Genomic DNA, 22,860 nt, shown 5'->3' on the forward strand with positions numbered 1-22,860 from the left:
AAAACTTATCAGGTTTGGTTAATAAGAAAAAATGTCCTTCTCAGCTTGCAAGGCAGAGACTTAGGATTCATTATGAAAGAAAAACATTTTCAATTTAAAGAAATGCCCAAGGCTTATAGTTTTTTTAAAGGGTGTGTTTCTAGGATAATGATGTTGCACAATAAATGACTCATTGCCAAGAGTAGATCTAGCTAATCTCTTCCTGGAGTTACCGACAACTGCAAATTAAATTAACAGGAATGGTCTCTAAGAATTTTATAAGCCTGATCTTAAAATGAAATTATAGCTAAACACTTTAAAACAGTAAATTGATTTCTAAATTATATATATAAAAAAAAGTATACATAATAGGAGTGAGAATCCCTATAAAAAGGGATGGGGGTATAAAATGGCCCACTGGGAAATTTTCTATTACACATCCATCCCTTCCTCACTTCATCCTTTCCCTAAGAGGTCCCAGAAATACTAGGAAGTACCTTAATAATGACGAATAGACAGCTTTTAGTAAAATTTTTAAATTACAGAGCAATGGTCTCAAACTCTTATTTCCTGATAGTAAACTTTTTGGAAATGCAAATTCTCAGGCCTTACTCCAGACTCAGTAAGTCAGAAACTTTGGGGGTGGGGCTCAGCAATCTGTGATGAAAATGACTTGAGGGTGACTCTGGTGTTATTTAAAGATTTAGAACCTCTACTAAGACTAATTAAAACAAGAATTACTAGAGTCTCTGTGTTTTCTCAAAGGTGATGGGTGTTTTATGAAGTAATTATAAGAGCTTTAGGGATATGATCACAGTAATTACAGCCTATTCTATTTCTGCAATATACATGCTCATAGTTCACCTAGTTAAGTCTTGTTTAGTTTTAAATAAACCAGCACAGTATTAGGCTGACAAAAAGGTCAACTCATAAGGTGCTAAGAGATTGAACCTTACTTAGGGTTTTCTTGGGTCAGTGGAGGAAAAATATAGAGAAGTTACATATTGGAGAGAATCAAGTACTTCTCTCACATAATCACATATAATGTTTACTCAATAACGAGGTATGTTATAACTTGTTTAATTTGCTTAGGAATTAAAAGGCTCACATTATCAAACTAGGCAAAATATAACTAGGAAAAATAATATACTGAGTTGGGAGGGGATATTGCTTTTGATCTTAGGGGAAACATTTTGTTTTCCCATCATGCATGCCTTCCTCCATTATGATGTCTTGAAACTACAACTAATAAGTTTCCAAAACGATTTTGTTAAGCTTCCTCAAATCTTCTATATATCCCATGGCCAAAATAATGAAGACCTCAGGAGACAAGTGCTACTCAGAAGACATCTGTGTAAGGAAACGTCTCCTTGCACAACGTCCAAGTCAGAAGAGGTTCTTTTCTCCCCTGGGTGGGGAGGACCTCCTCCTGCTTGGAGGAACGCATACACTGAGCAGTAAGGACAAACTGACTTGCTACAGAGAGGCACAAAATCTGGTCCTCCAGAGTCACAGGACACAGGCTGTTACAGCATCAAACTGCTCCTTCAGAGCTGCCCAGGGCTCCAGGAGCTCTTAATAAATCTAATGATGGTATCGCTCAAATAACGATCACCTTCTCTGTGGTGATGACTGTTAGAAATGCACCAGCACCTGCTGACGTATCCTGTACTTACATGTTAAGTTGAATACTCTTGGTAGGTAAGGTGTAAATATCAAGTGTGTCAAAGATGAGCTACTGCCTTTCTAATTTTCATGCTGGAGTGCAGAATTTAATCAAACACAATATGTGGCAAATACATTCTGTTTTGGAGGAAGTGTTTCTAAAAAGTTGGATGGGATTCACTCAGGTGTTAAGATTAAAGATAAATTTAGAAAACAGACTATCCTAATGAAAAATTATAATAATATCTTAATTTATTCAAATTCATCAAGCAAATTGTTCTTAATGAAATGATAGCATTTGATACTGTTTTTGCCATTTTCATTGCATCACCCTCAACAGCTAAAGTGAGACCGAAAAGATGAGCAGGCCACTGTGCTATAAAGTCACAGGGGTTGACACAACTGTCCCAAGAGGAAGCAGCTTTTGACTTAAGGGCTGAAAGTAATTTTTATCATTTTCAAAGTAAGATGCCAGGTTTTCTTCTGCCAAAAGGATATCATTTTATATTTCACTTATGCAGCATTCTATTCAACGAATCAAAGTGATTCAAAACACCAATACTACACAGAAAAGTCCTGCTTGTCATTTTCTCTCAACCCCATATGGGACTGATCAGTTTATGATATGCTTTTTACTGGAATTAATATAAAGGAAAAGGGGGAAAGACCTAAAGCAGACAGCATCTTATTTTCAAGAACTATATATACATTTTATGATTTGTTATATAGTGCTCATTGGAAACGAGCCTATGGAGGAAGCCAGTGCCTTGTGGCCATATCAAGCCTATCATATTTGCCTCCTAATCATATCTACCCAAGAAAATGCTCTCTAGTGTGTGCTCTGTCTCTGGCTGACAAAAAAAAGAAATCCGAGATCCTGCAAGAGCTGACTGGCTCCAAGCCTGGGATTAATGAAAACACTGGCTGAAGCTATGCCACAGTGAAAGCTAATCACGGATGATTTCACAGGTCAGATTCACTACTGCATTGCTGTGAGAATTATTCATGAATTACAGCATATAATTTCACAATTAGGAAAATTTAATAAATTGGAATTCTATGGCATTCATATTGACAGCAGTTTTTCCAAGCTTTAAAAATAATTTAAAAACAAGGCAAAAATGAAATAAAGAATTACTAGAAAGTGCTTATTCTGAATGAACTCTTTAATGAATGGTTACAAAATGGGTATACTATATGGAGCTGATCTGACTACGATTACAGCAAAGACAGCAAAAAAACAGTAAGTATTCAGTTATGTGTATTATGTCAGGAAGGGAAGAGGCACACCTAAAGTTCGCTATACATTATTAAAACTTCACTCCAGTATTTCCTGGAGTTCAGTAAGTTTTCTGAGCCCTATAAGTATTTTAAAAGAAGAAGAAGAAGAAGGCCATACCTCTGCAAACTGAAACAAGGCTGATGCTTGACACTGTTTTGAAGGAGCGTCGGGGTGGGATGTACTTGAAGATATCTGAAAGGAAACAAGTAGTTTTTAATGCACAAAAACATTTTCCCATATCAGAGTAATAGATTTTGCCATATATTCCCACTGCAGACACTGATGAAGATTAAGACATGAGTCATCACACTCAATCCCTTTTAGAAGAACAGTGCAAATTATAAAGGAAGACAAAGGCCATGTTTCTAAAAACAGGTGATTTAAGGAACAAAGACGGAGTTTGGCTCATTTGCCATGTCTCTTGTAAGGGTATTAGCTACATGTCAAATAGCAGTTGATACCTGTTGAGATGAATTTCCTTATTTCAATGGATTTCTTAAAATATTATTAAAAGTTGGACGCTGCAAGTAAAGACAGTCACTTTCTCTCTTCCCTACACCACTACCCCCCAAGCTGTTTTCTGCTTAGGCGCAGTTGTAAAACAATATTGGAAAAGCATATGGATGTGGGACAGGGTATCTGGTATCTTAGATCTGTTCCTCACTAGCTACATGACCTTGCACTGCTCAGCTAATCTTTCTGTGATTTTTCCCAACTGTAAATCGATAATGTCAGTCTCCATTTTATAGGATATGGCAAGAAAATAAGCCATGATAATAGAGCAATAGAACTCAACAAATTGTTCATAATACCACTAGTGGCCCGGTGCACGAAATTCGTGCAGGGGGCCAGGGGGGTTGGCCTTCAGCCTGGCCTACACCTTCTCCAATCTGGGACCCCTTGGGGGATGTCTGACTGCCGGTTTAGGCCCCACCCCCATCTCGACTACCAGTTTAGGCCTGATCCACAGGGACCGGGCCTAAACCGGCCGTTGGACATCCCTCTTGCAATCCGAGACTGCTGGCTCCTAACTGCTCACCTGCCTGCCTGCCTGATTGCCCCTAACTACTCTGCCTGCTGGCCTGCTAGACCCCAACTGCCCCCCCCCCGCCAGCCTTCTCACCCCCAACTGCCCCCCTGCCAGCCTGCTCGCCCCCAACTGCCTTCCCCTCCTGACTTGATCGCCCATAACCGCCTCTGCCTTGGCCCTGCCACCATGGCTTTGTCCGGAAGGATGTCTGGATGGTCTCCTGGTCTAATTAACATATTACCCTTTGAATAGTATAGATAGAGGCCTGGTGCATGGGTGGGGGCCAGCTGGTCTATCCTGAAGGGGATCCTGGATCAGGGTGGGGGTTACCTTGGGGGGTGGGGCCAGCTTGGGCAAGGTGCTGATGGCCATTTTCAGGCTGGCCATGCCCCCAACGGGGTGAGGGTCCCCCCCGCTGGGGGGCGTGGTGGCCTGGGCAAGGGGCTGATGGCTGTTTGCAGGCTGGCCACACCCCCATCGGGTAAGGGTCCCTGCTGGGGGGCGTGGCCAGCCTGGGCGAGGGGCTGAGGACCCTTTGAGGGCAGTTTGCAGGCCGGCCAAGCCCCTGGCTTTGTCTGGAAGTCTTCTGGTCTAATTAACATATTACTCTTTTATTAGTATAGATGAGCTCCCTCTCTCCCTCCCCCCCCCACACACACACACACACTGCAGCTGCCTGACAGTGGACAGAGGGTTCTGCCATACCACATTTAGTTTAACTCAGAGACCTTTTGTTTCTACTTGGCCCTAATTATGGTAGCCTCATTAGTTTGCACTGAGGGCCATGCGGAAAACTTTCCGAGGATTTTTTGAGAGCAAGGTCAATTATTAATTTTGGTTCCAAAGTGAACAAACTCTGTCCAGCTACAATATAGGGTGAAAGTGAGTCACAAAAGCAGAAAGCCTGGATAATATAAGGTCAGCCCATTCCCAGGCCAATAAAAATATTTTTCATCAATTAATTGTGCTCATCAACTCCATCAAAGAGTACTTACAAAGCAAAAAATGTACCTTAATCATAACTCTTCAACCACAAAAATCAATTTTAATCTCAATTAAATTATGTTGGCTAGAAAAATAATGAAACCAGTTTTGGGGACACAGTATCAAAACTCTATTTAAGGATAAGAAAGAATACAGAAAGTAATGGAATCATTGACTTTATTCATTGCTGAAGCCATTAGGAAAATTTTAATTTTACTCTAAGTCCTAAATCAGACATTTAAACATTTTTAGAATAAATACAAGTAAAAACAAGTCCTATTTAACAAACTAGATATAAACAAACTATCATAAATGGGTAGTTTTAACCAAGTGCTCTGACGACACTGAACACACTGAGGATAAAATCGTAGGCCTCCTCTTGGTCTAACCATGAAACCTGTCAGTGCAAGTCGTGACAGACTGCAAATAGGAATCCACAAGGATTTTCCTGAAGTCCTGGGAATTATACACCAGGTAGGTCTTACTTCAGACATCATTTTTCATTCCTACCAACCCTCTATAAAAGTTTGAGAAGACAAATAGTTTATGTAAAGACAAATGTCTTTCTTCAAGGCTTAAATCAGACAGTGGACAAAATAGAACCAGTATAAACCATCTAGATTTTTGAAAAGCATTTCACAGGTTTCTCTCTCAACAAAAGGTCATTTTGCACATTAATATTGGGATAAAGCAGATATTCCGTTAATGACATGAGTAGGGGGCTCCTGAAGAAATATTACATCAGGGACTCTTTATATCAAAAAGATCAGGAAATCTCTTTGGAATCTTCCATGTGCTGTAGAACCCACAAACATGTACATATGTCCACAAAACCAAATTTCATATAACATCTTAGAGATTTCATTAGATCCCTAGGGGTTTAGAGATCAATGGTTAAGCATCTCTGCTTTCAAAGTTGGGGCCAACACTATTTCACATGAATATAACTACTGGAGAACAAGGTAAATCCCCTGTTACATTAATACATTAGGAAACAATGTACAAAACAACTGGAATTCATGGTGCATCCACAAAGAGGCAGAAAGGAAAGTGATAGATGAGTATCATGTCAGCAAATTTATAATATTCCTGTGCTATCTACAGGGCATTTAGTCATATTATAAACAACGTCTTAAAAGGAATAGCCTAATATACCACTGTAAAAAGCAGTTTGCCAATGAAAATGTTGAGAACCACCAGGAAAGGACATTAGAGAGGGGAAAAAAATCTGAAACTTAAATATGCTCTCCTTGCATAAAACGGTTATGTAACAGGCAAATGTTAGAAAGGTTGAGTGAAAGACAATTCCAGTGATCAAAGGGAGATGACATGCTTTAAAGTTCAGGAAAAAACTAATTAATCAAAGCTCCATATTGAGTTCTGGGGTAAATGAAGATATTTTGGGAAGCAGTCTTGACCTTTAAACTTGATATCAAGGATAATGTGCTTTTGTACTTCATCTCTTTCAACCAATGTTAAAGATGTATTGAGCCTAACAGGTTTGACAAAACACAGTAAGACTTCAGAAATTTCAATTAAAAGAAAATAGAACTTAAAAAAAGAAATGCATAGTCAATGAACAACCAGGAGTTGTTTCTGTCTTCACATTTAATACCTGATAAGTGACTAATAATAATTCAATTATGCTATTTTTAAAAATTGATTTTAGAGAGAGAGGGAAAGGGAGCAGAAGAGAGCTAGAAATAGAGAGAAACACCAACTGGCTGCCTTCTGCACGCATCCCAACCAGGAATCAAACTCACAACCTGGGAATGTGCTGGGATTGGGAATTGAACCCGAGACCGTTCAGAACAGGGGATGATGCTCCAACCAATTGACCCACACTGGCCAGAGCTCAATTATATTCTTAATTTTACTATCCATGAATAAAAATTATTGATAAGGCTTACGTGTAATAATAATCAGGACTTAATAATAATTTTTATACACATATAGTTATTCTTTAATTGAGAGATTCTGGAGTTTCAACTATCTTCCAAAAATTAAAATTTTCCATTTATAGTCAACTGAGCTAAGCAGAGTTCATCATTGCTTTAAGTTATTGTCATCAGCTCAGATTTAAGCTCATTTTACAATTTCCTTATTAAGTATAAATTTCAATGTATTACCTCAGCAAACTGAAATAATGGTGACTTCTGACGCAATTCAGGGGATTCTGAAACATCAGGCCTGCAGGAGCCAGAGGACATCTGAAACAAGGAAAGATGGAATGAAGCATCATAGGAATCATTTCTGGAATACGACAGAAGATAAATGCCTCCTAAAATGTTCCTATTTGAGGAAAGAATGGTTTTGATTGCCCCAATTTGAGGCAATACTGTGACAAAAAAGTACTTATATTCTGCAAATTTTATACAAGACGCCATTCAACTGTAAATAATGCCATAAATAGCAGATAAGCAAGACAATGCATTTTAAAAAGTTAATATTCACCATTTCTACAATAATGCCCATTTGATCTCTTGGAGTTCTGCCACCAAATCCAAAGAATATCTATGTCTTTCATGTTCTGTGTTTCTCCAATATTTCACATCACCAGACTACATGAACATATAAGAGATTTGAAAATACAAACAAAACTAAAATCACATTCGTGTTTTCCAGGGTTTTCATGCGTTTATACACAAGCCCCAACCTTAGAAAGGTTAGTATTTGCCTAGGAATTTATTTTATGCTACATATTTTCTTTTTTTAATATATTTTTATTGATTTCAGAGAGAAAAGGAGAGGAAGAGAGAGATGGAAACATCGAGTGTCATTGATCAGCTGGTTCATAAGTTGACACTCAACCACTGAGTCACACAGGCCAGGCCATATTTTCTTTTGTACTACTTATCATTTTTGATAAACATTAAGGCTCCGTTATCTTCATTTGTGATTTTCATTATTAACAAGTTACTGAAACATCACAGATTTATTTTTCAAAATTCTTGCTATTAATCAAGTACTCATTTCAGGAAACACATTTCTTTTATCTCAATGTGTAAAACTGACTCATTTCTGCATCTGGGTGACATAATCGCTTATGTACACAACTTTATTTCAAAAGTCATAGGAATCACAATGTTAGAGAGAGAAGGATTTCATCATCCTCTCATCTAACCCTTTTTACAGCTGAAGAAACTTAGCACCAGAGTGGTGAATAATACCTCTCTCCCCTATATTCAATGATCTTATTCTTTATCTACATGGCACTGAGCACTGATCACCACAAGACACAAATATTTGTTTATTGTCTGTCTCCTCGCAGGGGCTTTGTTTATTGCGGAAGACGCTGTCTGGGTACAATGTAGATACTCAACAAGTATTTGCTGAATAAACTAAATTAAAGTTAACCATAAGTCTTCTAAATCACAAATTAGTGTATTCTCTTCCCTCTTTCCTGCATGACAAGAAGTGTTAGGAAAAAAGTTATCTTTCACTTTAAAGAAAAAAATAGAAAGATGTTAAAAATACTTTTAAATAACATTTCTAACAAGAAAATATCCAAGTCCACTGTGAAAACCTAAAAAACAAAAAAACACAGCAGATAAATTATCTACAATGTTATCTCCTCAAGATAAGCACTGTTAATATTCCATGCATATTCTTCCAGCTGTGTATGTAGATAATATTTTCAACAAAAATGGAATATTATACTATCTATATAAAAGGCTAATATGCAAAGTGTCCCCTTGCTAATATGCAAAGTGTCCCCTTGGGAGTTCGACCAGGAGAGACCGGGAATTTGATCGCTCGCTATGACATGTGCTGACCACCAGGGGTGGTACGGAACAAAGGAAGGCCCCGGCCAGCAGCCGGCAGCCAGATGAAGGAAGGCCCCAGCCAGCAACTGGAAGGCAGGCCCTGGCCAGTAGCTGGAAGGCTCTGATCGGCCCTGATCACCGGCCTGGCCTAGGGACACTACCCATGCACAAATTTCGTGCACCGGGCCTCTAGTAGTTATAGAATATTCTTTTAAAAAAATACATTAATTCTCCTGTGCTAATAAGCCGTTTCCAATGTAATTTTAATAGTTGCGAGGGTTATATCAGATGGTTAAATCCAATGGAAAGAGCTGGCAGTCATCTAGGCTACTTCCCTGAAAACAGTTTCTCACTGAACATCTTGGTCACACACTGAAGATGTGATTCTCAAAAAGCATCACAGACCCTTGGGCAGGTGCAAGCATTCGAAATGTTAGTTGTCTCTTCTGGATTTGAAAGAGTAATGGCCACCTTCTCTCAGAGATAAGCTCCATAGAAAACATGCAAAGCTTTAATCTGCCACCTGTGGGTCTGGCTGCCAAAGCCTGACTCTCTCACTGGCACATCACTATTTGACAAGTTGTGTGCCAAATGGCCCAACAGTGTTTTATTTGCTCTCCAAATTTAAAGTTAAATGAGACCCTCTGCAAATCATTCTGATGCTCTTAAATAAAACTTCCTTCTTAAATGAGAAATCAAATGTAAGTAATTATTATTTTTTAAAAATATTTTTTTTATTGATTTCAGAGGGGAAGGGAGAGGGAAAGATAAATAGAAACATCAATGATGAGGGAGAATCATCACTTGGTTGCCTCCTGCACACCCCACACTAAGAATCGAGCCCATAATCCAGGCATGTGCCCTGACCAGGAATCTAACCGTCACCTCCTGGTTCATAGGTGGATGCTCAACCACTGAGCAACACTGGCCAGGCCAAATTTAAGTAATTATTAAGATATCATAATCTTGCATGTTATATCAACTGTACTATGCAATCAAAGAAGTCTATGCACGTGGGCTGTGCTTACCATAAACATAGCAGACACACAATGAATATCTGTTGACTGACTTAATTCTCTATGTATATGTGAATATGAAGAATCTCAATGATCTAAACAAAAATCACACAAGGGTTGCCCAATAGTTAAAACAACAGTAAAAGAATCACTAAGGCTATGCATTTTAGAGTCTATAAAAACCTATTTACTGTTACCTTAAAGCAGTGTTGATTTAACATATATCTTCAGTATAATATAATGGAAAGAGAACAAAATTAGGAGCCAGCAGAATTGGGTTGCCACTAAGCTATGTGATTATCTGACTCTCTAGTCCATAGCAGAATAGAAGCAAAAAAATCAGCTGGGCCAAAAATCAGAAGAGTGAGGATAAGAAAAGGGAAGAAGGAGGGGAAAAAATACAAAACACAGTGCCAGCAGCAAGAAGACACAGGGAGAAGAGAGAAAAGCCAAAAACAACAGACACAAATGCTTACAAAGCATTGTGGTCTATCTAAAAGAAATTAAAGTAGAGCAAATGGCCCCGAAGTTTCTCCTGAAGGCATGAGTTCACTGCAGTAATTAATATTTATAACTATGATTCTAAGTTGTCAGGATAAGAATAATTATAAAATATATCCCTTATTAAAAGGCAGAAATGCATGTGATACATACTAGACATATTTCCATCTAAAATCTCAAAATGTAAAAACGGTTCAATGGCATGGGAGATGTATATATGTAGAATTCATTCTTGAGTGGTTGATAAGTAAGGAATCTAATACAAGTGTGAATATCTGTGCATGCAGGATATATACACACACATTTAGAAAAAAAATCTGAGATTACGATCCACATCGAATGAAGAAGGTATTGCCCACAAAGGACTCCTATTTAACAATGTCATTAGTCAGAGAATCCCAGGTTCTCTGACTTGTTGCCTTGTGGTTTGTATTTACAGTGCTCTAAATTACTTGTTATGGATAAACATCAATTCCTCAATATCCATTCCTATGCTTGCATCAGCTTACTCTCCAAATATAACTGAATATAAAGAGTCTAAAATATTTGTTAATTAAGAGGAAAGAAAAGACACTGAATAAGTGGAGATTAAATAAAGGAAGAAAAACACACCAAAGGGCTGTTTCTAGAAATAGTCTCTGAAATAATCCATAAGGCCACTAGGTGTAGCTATGCACCCAAGAAAGAAAACAGCTAAAGTGATTTCAAAAGCAAAGTTAACCACATATTCAACTTCCTTTACATCCAATCCTTCCTTTCATTTAACTATAATTCACAATAACCAAGAAAGAGGGATGGTTATGATGAAGTAGTATTTTTCCCCCCACAGGTGCAGTTTAGATCTTGAAAACTGTAGACATAGGAACATGACCCAGGCCCCTGATATAAAACAAGATCACACCAGTCAGATGCACTGTAAGTGCTTTGGAAAGCGAGGTATTAGCAAGATCTGCTCCTACTTCACACGGCACAAGACTACAGCTACCCTCAACTAGACTGTGATGAACACATAAGCAACAAAAGGGTAATTGCACTTTTATCTGAACTACACAATCCTGCCCTTGGCTAATTCAAATATTTATTGAGTACCCACTCATTCAACAAACGTTCAATAAACACCTATTATATGTCCAATAAACACCTATTAAGACTGCTGAATTCAAGAAACTTACATTCTACACATATGTTTTTTATGCTGAGGAATAAAATTAAGACTAAGGGAATGTGTTTGGTCCTTAAAATGATCGCTATTCAAATACAGGGGAAAGCTACACACATACCAGTAAGAATGTAAGTGCATAATGGTGGAATATTACAAGGCTTATGGGAAGACAAAGAGGCAGTCTCCATTCTTTCTCGGGATGGTGGAAGAAAGTAAGTTAACATCTGAGATATATCTAGAAGGAACACCAGAACTGTGGAAAAGATGTGGCAACAGCAGGAGGAAGAGTATGGAGGCAAGTGCCCTCTGTATGTGTGAAAACCAGTGACTTTCCCCATGTGGCCGAAGGTTAAGATGTCTGGAAATGTAATGGGAGATGAATGAGGCTGAATTCTACGTTAAGTTTGAAAAGTAAGCTGAAGGTAATGGGGAGCCAGCCAAGGTTTTCAGTCAGAGGAGCTGCATAATGAGACGTGCAGCTAGATAATTCTGTCAGTGGAGTGCAAGATGACCTTGACCGGGGAGTGACTGAAGGCAGGAGACCAATTAGAAGGCTAAGAAAATAAACCAGCTGAGATGTGGGGCCCCAATTAAATCAGAGATGGTATTTTCGAAGCCTCAGTAATTGTCTGGAAGGATGTCAGGGCTGAGGAAGAGAGGTCAGATCATGCCGGTATTTCTAAGGTAGGTTAAAACCTTTCACTGAACGAGGGAACTGAGAGAAGGAAGAAAGATTAAGCAGGGCTGGGGTGTGCGGTTGTCTACTGTGGCGGGAGAAGGTTTGGGGGTAGAGTGTTCCATTTCAGAGTTCAAATGTAAAGATCCTGTGTGACTCCACCGTCCAGTGATCTGATTCTCACCCTCGTTCAGTCTGATCCAGCCTTTCATACAACAGTGGCTTTTGCCAGGTACCCTGCTGTGACAGTATGTGAGTGATCTTTTATTTGCATTTAATGAGATGTTAAATGAAGTTCTCAAATAGATTTGATCTTAAACACAGGTGAATTAAATGTAAGCATATTACACCCAAGTTAGTCCTTCAAAATGTTTTTAAAGACTAAAATGAAGACACTCTTGATTAAACCTAAATCAGGTTACAGAGTCCTAAAGCACTGTACTTGGCTGGCTGACCCAGGCCTGAGCTGCAGCAGAGAAGAGCACTGGGCTCTCCTGGAGAGCATAACCAAGTAACACTGCAGAGACTGAGCACTCCCCACCAGAACACTCGCCAAACACCTGGGGGAGAGGAAGAGTAGGTCCCTGGTTTCACCTTCATACCATGAGCAGAGTTCTCCTATTATTATACGCTGTGTGGCAGAGCACTAGTATGGAAGTCCGGGACAGACTCCGAGCGGCTTCTACAAACAAGCTACTGCCCTTTCCACCACCTCTGGGAGACTGAGAAGCTCATACAAACTCATCGCTGTTTTGAGCACTACAGCCTGGGAACTCATTGAGAATAGATGCTTGTCAATCCAAGTTGGATAAAATGCCCTGATTCTCTGGGCTTTGAGCCTCAGTGCTGACAGATGGAAGAGGTTGGGCTGGATGGGCAGCTCCAGCTAAAACGGACAGTGAACAGTGATGTAAAACATGGAGGTCTCTACCTGGGAAAAGAGAACTCAAAGAGCCCATTTGCTATGTAATGTAAACTTTAAATATGGTATATTTCCTCAGAAAATATGTTCAGAAGCTGTAAAACTGTGAGAAAGGAATAATAGCTTTGATTGTGTGGGGTAAGAGTTGGGGAGGGGGGGCGCGGAATTCAATGGATTTTAGCATCCTAAAAGCAGCCTAAGAAAGACACATATTAAACTAGCTCAAATCTACCAACAGGTAGGAAAATTATCTTCCCTACTTCACTGATGTCAGAAATTATAATAAAGATGAAAACTTTCAATTTTATTTAATACATATTTGTTTTAAATTTAGCACAGTACTTAAAATATGCATGTAATTTAACAAATACTGGTATAACTACCTTTTCTTTATTTCAGATTTCACCTATCTCACCATTTAGTGGAACACATATGGGTTTAAGTCTTAGTATTATGACTTTCTTGCTCTATGACCTTTTCAAAGGCTATTTTCACATTTATGACACGAGAATAATAATAATAAACCAACCTCACAGGACTTATGGGAGGCTGAAATGAGATTATCCATGTAAATGCTTATTAGCACAGGGCTGGGGCCCAGAAACAGGACTCCACGAGAGAACTGGCCTGAACTGAGGTCAGGTGGGCTGAATCACAAAGGACCTGTGTGCTACTCAAAGACTGATGCTAGTCCTCCTGCTCCTGGGTTCAAATCCTGGCTCTGTCATTTCATAGCTGTACACTCTTGAGCCGGTTATTTAACCCTTATCTAACTCCTCTTTTTCACCTAATAGTTTAATATCCTAGATAATAAAAGGCTAATATGCAAACTGACCGAACGGGGAACTGGTCGCTATAATGTGCACTGACCACCAGGGGGGCAGACGCTCAATGCAGGAGCTGCCCCCTGGTGGTCAGTGCACCAGAAGCCGGGCTCACAGCTGGCAAGTGCAGTGGCGGTGGTGGAAGCCTCTCCTGCCTCTGCAGCAGCACTAAGGACAACCCCCCCCAGCTCCCGGACTGTGAGAGGGTGCAGGCCGGGCAGAGGGACCACCCCCCTCCCCACCTGAGTGCACAAATTTCGGGCACCAGGCCTCTAGTTTACTTATAAGGAAAATAAGACTTAACTCATAGAGTTTTATGGAAATCAAGAGTTACTCTCATGTAATGCACTTAAGAGCAATGCCTGGAATGAAGGAAGTGCTCAATAAATGTTAGTTGTCATAACTAACCACACGGCAAACAAGTGGGGAGCCCAGCAGCTTCAATCCTCTCATTTTTTATCTCAAGTTGCTTCAAGTCTTCCGGCTGAGTGAAGACTTACACACAGTATACAATGAGAACATTGTAATACTTTTCTTATAGAGTTTATAATAAAGGACAAAATTAATTATAGGGGTGGGAAAAAGTGGGGTTACAATAATACAATAATTAATAAGTACTAATATAAGAATAAACTCACATACTCACAACTGTAAACCTACTTTTGCTTACTCTATATAATCACGTGCTATAATGTATACTATAATGCTGACAGTAACAGCTATGAGGTATTAGTTAGAGGAGAAATCAAATTTGGCTCAAAACAAGCAGGAAGGGTTTCCTGGAGGAGATAAGAGATTAATATTACAAACATAAACATAAAACAGAATTTATTATTTTCAAATTTCTGTCATATAGAAATGTTTTGGTTTTAAATAGGCAGATGGTGATCAACAAGTGAGTCAATGTGATTCCCTCTGAAGCCAGAAGTATCATGTGAAGAGTTTCTAACTCTAAACACCTGATCTTATGACACCATAGAGACATGTTTCTGTTTTTTTTCCTGATGTGCCTGGAACACAGAAAGTATTCTATGAATACCTGTCGTATGAATTTATGTGTAAAAAGATGGCACAGAATGGGTTCCTACACTGTTCAGTTCTTATACAAACCTTTAAAGTTCCTTAATGGAGGTGTGCCATTATCAGCTAGCATTTTCTCCACTAACTTTGATCCTAACTCAGTCACTCTACTACAGTTGTACTTCCTATATTGGCTTCTTGCAGGTATTAAAAAGTTGTCTCCTCCTTGAGCACCAGGTGATAAACAGAGTAAATTACAACTGTACTTTCCTACAAGTTTTCAATAAACAGAAACTGTGTGTGTGTGCGCACGCACGTGCACTGCTAGTAAAGCATACTGTAGCCTGCAGGAGTAAGCCTGATATAATTTATGCTTTCAAGTTAAATAGGAAATGCCAAGAATAACTTATGGTAACAGAACTAGATACCTACAAGAATGCTTGCCAAGAGAGTTAAAAATGCCTTACAGGTTTTATTTAATTAATCTTCATAGATGTCTTGGGAGTTACAGGCAAGACAGTATTATTACTAGCTCTATTTTACAGCATGGAAAGCAAAGAAAAAAAGTTGATCATAACTTTATTGTCATATCTCTTGATTCCAACAAAAGAACTAGGCATTCTAATATCACAGACCCACAGTCTAATGCACTTCTTATACATTTGAAAGTTTGCCTTCAGTCATTCAACTAAGTTATGATTATTCTGCCTAATTTTTCTTATTTCCCACAATTCCCCAAAACATCCTTTCTTAGGTTCAGTACTGGATGTTGTCCTTTCCAATATTAACCCAACCTATTCAATACATTATGCACTGAATAATCTCCCCATACTCTCTCATTTACATACTCCCTGACTTTATTTTTAAATTTTAACTTAGCTTTACATTTTATTAAAGTAAGCAATAAATATAACAGTATAGAAGACTTTTAGTCCTACAGTTTACCTCCAGAAACTCTAGGGCAAATACTTATACTTTATTTATTGCATTTTCATCTGTAAATACTAGTAACTATGTGATATGAAATGTAAGGGCTAAGTTCTCTTAATGCAACAGCCTTCCCTTTAGCTCTTCCCAGAGTTTGATGTGAACACTGTTCAACTTTTTCTTTCTTGTTCCTTTAAATTAAAAAAAAAAAAGCATGTATGTTCACTTAAATCTCTGGGCATTCAGAAAGGCTCTCTGTGGCCCTCGGCTAGCCTATTTTCTGCTGGCACTTACATCATATTTCACTGATTGAACAACTTCCATTTGATTTCTGATTTAAATAGGTTTGCTAAAATCTGCTATTCATTGGAAACACCCCTTTCCATCTCCTTCATTATCCGAGGTTACTTCCTGATGAGACATCTATGCTTACACTGTATCTCCCCAGCTCTCGGGACACAGGCTTACTCTGCCATTTTGAGACAGGGGTCACTCCTTTGTGCCAGCCTTGCTCAATGACTTTATTTTGCTTCTTTAAACCCATAATTCATTAGTGACAAACATTGCTTTTTAAAATTTATCCCAAATAATTAATGCATTTCAATGTACTCTGGATATAAAGGAAATTATAGGGCTACTCATTTATGTAAAAAATAAAAGATCTGCCCCTGAAAAGGAACTCAGTTGGTTAGAGAGTCCTTCTGATACGTCAAGGTTGAGGATTTGATCCCCAGTCAGGGCACATAAAAGAACCAACCAGTGAATGCATAAATACAAATCTCTCTCTTTCTAAAAATTACTTCAAAAATAAACAATCCAAAATAAACTTAAATGCAAATTTCATCCCTTTTATTCTTCAAAAAACACTGCTACCACAATAGAAACTACAGAAGCAAGCCTGACTCAATAATAGTAGCATATAAAAATGTTGACTTAATAATGCAACAGATATGGCACCTCCAGAGTTAATCAGAAGACTGAGGAAAAAGAAAAAATGAAAATGTTTTGTTTGTTATTATATATCCACTGATAGCTCAAAAACCTATTATTTCTGTCTAAAAACTCTAAAAATACTTTAGGTAGATCTAGGAAACAGAATAGGCCAAAGAAACTTTTAATCTGGAATTTTATTATTTCAGTTACAGCTAGACTCTACCTTTTAGAATTAAAAAAGAAAAACTATTGTCTATATTAAAATTCCATATTTTAAAAAATAGACCTTTGAAGACTTTTTCTATGTATTTAGGGCTCGGGACACAGGCTCTTTCTCTGTGGCAGAATTTTTGTAAATGTCACTTTATTAGACTGGTCCTACCTAACAGCAAACACAAATTTTACAATAATTATCCATTTCAAGTGTCAGAAGTCTAAATTTTCTGTATCTCTCTTCTTAAATCATTCTTCTGCTAATTTTCTCTCAGAATACCTATTTACTATATTTATTTTAGTTTCATCATCTGCCCAGATATATATAAGCCCCTAAAGTTATATGACCATTTCTCCACATTGGGAATAAGATATTGAACAGAAAATCAGGTGCTAAATAAAGTCTGCTAATGACTATATGACATGAACTCTCAAACTATATTAAGAGACAGCATTATTCTATAGAACTTTCACTGCTTTATTGTTTCAGTATCTCAAGATTATTTTCAATAATGACCTATATTTCTGAGATGAGAAATGGGCATTATGGAGAAAAAGCTTTAAAAGAATAAAGCTTTAAAAAGCTGTATTCTTAAAAGTGATACATCACATAAACAAATTGAAAGACAAAAATCACATGATCATATCAATAGATGTACAAAAAGCTTTCGACAAAATACAACATTCTTTTTGGATAAAAACTCTCAGCAAACTGGGAATAGAGGGATCATCTCTCAACATAATAAAGTCCACATAAAACAAACCTACAGCCAACATCATACTCAAGGGACAAAAACTAAAACCATGTCCCCAAGAGCAGGAACAAGACAGGGTTGTCCATTTTCACCACTTTTTTTCTTTTCTTTATTGATTAAGGTTTTACGTATGTGTCCTTATTCCCCCATTGCCCCCACCCAACCCCCGCTCGTGCCCTCACCCCCCTAGTGTCTGTGTCCATTGGATATGCTTATATGCATGCATACAAGTCTTTTGGTTGATCTTTCTGCCCTCCCTCCACCCTCCCCTGTCTTCTCTTTGAGGTTTGACAATCTGATCGATGCTTCTTTGTCTCTGGATCTGTTTCTGTTCATCAGTTTATGCTGTTCATTATATTCCACAAATGAGTGAAATCACATGATATTTATCTTTCTCTGACTGACTTATTTCACTTAGCATAATGCTCTCCATGTCTCTCCATGCTGTTACAAATGGTAGGAGTTCCTTCCTTTTACAGCAGCATAGTATTCCATTGTGTAGATGTACCACAGTTTTCCAATCCACTCATCTGCTGATGGGCACACTTAGGCTGTTTCCAAATCTTAGCTATTGTAAATTGTGCTGCTATGAACATGAGGGTGCATATATCCTTTCTGATTGGTGTTTCTAGTTCGTTGGGATACTAGAGCAATGGAAACTAAAGAGAAAATAAACAAATGGGACTACATCAAAATAAAAAGCTTCTGCACAGCAAAAGAAACCATCAACAAAACAATAAGAAAGCCCACTGCATGGGAGAACATATTTGCCAATTTTATCTCTGATAAGGGTTTAATCTCCAACATTTACAGGGAACTCATACAACTTAACAAAAGGGATTTAAACAATCCAATAAAAAAATGGGCAACAGACCTAAATAGACACTTTTCGAAAAAGGACATACAGAAGACCAAGAGACATATGAAAACATGCTCAAAGTCACTAATCATCCCAGAGATGCAAATCAAAACAACAATGAGGTACCATCTCACACCTGTCAGAATGGCTAGCATCAACAAATCAACAAATGACAAGTGCTGGCGAGGATGCAGAGAAAAAGGAACCCTCGTGTACTGCTGGGTGAATGCAGACTGGTGCAGCCACTATGGAAAACAGTATGGAGTTTCCTCAAAAAACTAAAGATGGAACTCCCATTTAACCCTATGATCCCACTTCTAGAAATATATCTCTTTCACCACTCTTATTCAACTTAGTACTGGAAGTGCTAGCCATAGCGATCAGACAAGAAGAAAACATAAAAGGCATACAAATTGGAAAGGAGGAAGTAAAACTCTCATTATTCGCAGATGAAATTATATTATACAAAGAAAACCCTAAAGACTCCACAAAAAAACTATGAGATTTAATAAAATAGGTCGGCAATGTAACAGGATAGAAAATTAACACCCAGAAATTGATGGCATTTTATACACCATCTTATGAATTCTCAAAAAGAGAGACTAAAAAATCAATTCCATTTACCATAGCTACAAAAAAATTACGATAAAAAGGAATAAATTTAACCAATAAAGAAAAAGACTTGTATTTGGAAAACTATAGGACGTTGAAAAAAAGAGATAGAGGAAGATATAAACAAGTGGAAGAATATATTGTGTTCATGATTTGTAGAATTAACATAATTAAAATGCCCATTCATCCCAAAGCAATCTATAGATTCAATGCAATCATTATTAAAATATCAATGGCATATTTCACAGATCTAGAACAAACACTCCAAAAATTTATATGGAACCAAGAAAGACCCCAAATGGCTGCAGCAATCTTGAGAAAGAAGAACAAAGTTGAAGGAATCGCTATACCAGATATCAAGTTATACCACAAAGCCACTGTACTCAAAACAGCCTAGTACTGGCACAAGAACAGACATATATACCAACTAGAGGCCTGGTGCACGAAATTCGTGCACTCGGGGGGGTGTCCCTCAGCCTGGCTTGCACCCTCTCACAGTCAGGAGTTCTCAGGGGATGTCCAACTGATGGCTTAGGCCTGCTCCCTGTGGGGAGCTGGCAGTAGGACATCATTAGTGCTGCCAGAGGCGGGAGCGGCTCCCGCCACTGCCGTTGCATTTGCCAGCTGTGAGCTCGGCTTCTGGCTGAGTGGCGCTCTCCCTGTGGGAGCACACTGACCACCGGAGGGCAGCTCCTGCGTTGAGTGTCTGCCCCCTGGTGGTCAGTGCACGTCATAGCGACAGGTCGTTCCACAGTTGGGTTTATTTGCATATTAGCCTTTTATTATATAGGATGGAACAGAACAGAGACCCCAGTAATCAATCGATCCAAGCCACTACCAGGGGTGGGCAAACTTTTTGACTTGAGGGCCACAATGGGTTCTTAAACTGGACCGGAGGGCCGGAACAAAAGCATGGATGCAGTGTTTGTGTGAACTAATATAAATTCAAAGTAAACATCATTACATAAAAGGGTACAGTCTTTTTTTTTGTTTGTTTTATTCATTTCAAACGGGCTGAATCCGGCCCGCGGGCCGTAGTTTGCCCACAGCTGCACTAGACTCAATTAATATTTGACAAAGGAGGAAAGAGCATATATTGGAGCAGAGATTCTCTTCAATAAATGGTGCTGAGAAAATTGGACAGATATATGCAAAAAATAAAATAAAATTAGATCACCAACTTACGCCATACACAGGAATAAACTCAAAATGAATAAAAGTCTTACATGTAAGATGTGAAACCATAAAAATTCTAGAAGAAACCATAAGCAGCAAAATCTCAGGCAACTCTCGTAGCAATATGTGTGTGGATATATCCCCTAGGGCAAAGGAAACTAAAGTAAAAATAAATGGGATTACATCAAAATAAAAAGCTTCTGCACAGCAAAAAAAAGCATCAAGGAAATATAACAAGAGTGCCTCCTGCATGGGAGAACATACTTGGCAATGATACATCTGATAAAGGGTTAATATCCAAAATATATAAGGAACTCATACAACTTAAAAAAAGGAAGAGAAACAATCCAATTAAAAAATGGGTAAGGACCTAAATAAACACTTCTCCAAAGTGGACATACAGATGGCCAAGAGACATATGAAAAAATGCTCAAAGTCACTGATCATCACAGACTTGCAAATTAAAATGACAATGAGGCATAACCTCACACCTGTCAGAATGGCTACCATCAACACAACAAATGACAAGTGCTGGGGAGGATGTGGAGAAAAGGAACCCTAGTACACTGTTGGTGGAAATGCAGACTGGTGCAGCCACTGTGGAAAACAGTATGGGTTTCCTCAAAAAATTAAATATGGAACTGTCATTTGACCCAGTAATCCCATTTCTAGGAATATATCCTAAGAAACCCAAAACAACAATCAGAAAGAATGTATGCATACCTTTCTTCATAGCAGCACAATTTACAATAGCTAAGATCTCGAAAAAGCCCAAGGGCCCATCATTAGATGAGTGGATAAAAAATCTGTGGTACATTTATACTATGGAGTACTATGCAGCAGAAAAAAGGATCTCTTACCCTTTGAGACAGCACAGAGGAACATGGAGAGTATTATGCTAATGGAAATAAGCCAGTCAGAGAAAGACAAGTATCACATGATCTCACTCATATGTGCAATCTAATGAACAAAATAAATTGTTGAATAAAATAGATCCAGAGACATAGAAGCATGAAACAGACTGTCGAATCTCAGAGGGAAGGTGGGAGTGGGTGGGTGAGAAGAGATCAACCAAGGAACTCTTATGCATATATTCATAACCCATGGGCACAGACAATAGGGTGGTGGAAGCCTGGGAAGGAGGGGCGGGGGCAGGGGTGGGGGGCGCCATAATGGGGTCAATGGGAAAAAAATGGGGGACATATGTAATACTTTCAACAATAAAGATTTTAAAAATAAGAGAATGATGACAAAAAAAAGCTGTATTCTTTTTTTCAAAGTGAATCTGGTTTTATTTTAGATTGTCAAAGTATACTTAAATTGTCAAAAGCTAACTTCATTTTGTTAAACATTTCAAACACCCCACCCAAAATAGTAAGAAATAAAGTGACTGTAAATGGCTGTTGAGTTTTTCCTAATAAAAGCAGCAGTTGTTCAAAAAAATTTTTTTCTATTTATGCCTAACAACCTTAGTTTGTTGTTTTTCCATTCCTCACTTCCCCCATCACGATTGCACTGAATGCATATTATCTTGTCACTTTGTTAAATACTTCCTTTCCTAAAGCAACAAGAAATAAATCATTTGTAAGAGCAAGTGTGTATAAAAGTTGTGTTCTTAGAAGTGGTCCCCTAAAGACATAACTGCTGGCAACTTCTTCCTGAGCCTCTTCTCTTCTATCTGATTCACTTCTGACTCACTTCTTACAACCATTTAGCTTTGTTTCTTTAGCCTGAGAATTCTCCAAATGGTTTTCCCCCTTCATCAGAAATCAAAGGTTGAACACTGCTTTGTCAGAGCTCTGCTGTTCTTGAAAGTGGGGAGGAGAAAAGCTCACTAAAAAGAGCCAGGAGTCTAACTTTTTAAGCAAAGGGAAAATGCATTCTTTTGTTTGACTAGCATTTTCATCTACCTGTGAGTTCTACAGATATTTATCAGTTTACCTTTGTTCCTGAAAGTTAGAAAGAATGCTAATAGTTGTTGGGAAGTAATCATTATAATCTAACCTGTTAGAAAAGATGATGCTGACTTTCACAATACAATGCATTGTTGGAAGTCATGAGTCAGACTGTGTTGAAACCTCGAGTGCATATGATTATTCCAACATTCACAGCCACCTTTCGGAAATGCTTGGAATAGTCTATACCCAGGTGAGAGTTAGTCTGATTGCTATTAGGTAGCAGCCATGTATTAGAAAGTGAAATGATGCTCAAGAAGCTATTCTGCTAGGAATTACAAACATGTTGAATAATGAGTACGCAAAGGTGCACAGTGACGTGTTTACTTTTCTCAGCTAAAGATTAATACAATTTAAATAACTAACAGTCCACCAACTTACACACTTTTTGCTCTAATGAACTCAATGAAATAAAAATAAGTTAAATTGAACATTTGGTCAACTATTATGGATCCCAAACGTAAACTATCTACACTAATAAAAGAGAAACATGGTAATTGGCGTACGACCGCTACCCTTCCCATTGGCTAATCAGCATATACTTATGCAAATTAACTGTCAGCCAAGATGGAGGCTGGCAGCCATGCACTAAAAAGCGAGCA

General features: G+C 38.3%; 1 protein-coding gene across 8 annotated transcripts in view; it reads right to left on the reverse strand.

Annotated features, from left to right (window-relative positions):
* BBX (bobby sox homolog (Drosophila)) overlaps nucleotides 1-22,860 on the reverse strand; it is a 293,824-nt gene that overhangs the window by 59,391 nt on the left and 211,573 nt on the right. For all 8 annotated transcript variants that reach the window (XM_014548659.1, XM_014548656.1, XM_014548658.1 and 5 more), the window contains 2 exons: nucleotides 7,070-7,150; nucleotides 3,044-3,118 (listed from right to left, as the gene is read on the reverse strand). In XM_014548659.1, the coding sequence (XP_014404145.1) occupies nucleotides 3,044-3,118; nucleotides 7,070-7,150 (156 nt within the window). The remainder of the gene's footprint in view (nucleotides 1-3,043; nucleotides 3,119-7,069; nucleotides 7,151-22,860) is intronic.

This window comes from Myotis brandtii, unplaced genomic scaffold, assembly GCF_000412655.1.
Source record: "Myotis brandtii unplaced genomic scaffold, ASM41265v1 scaffold519, whole genome shotgun sequence".
Taxonomy (NCBI): Eukaryota; Metazoa; Chordata; class Mammalia; order Chiroptera; family Vespertilionidae; genus Myotis; species Myotis brandtii.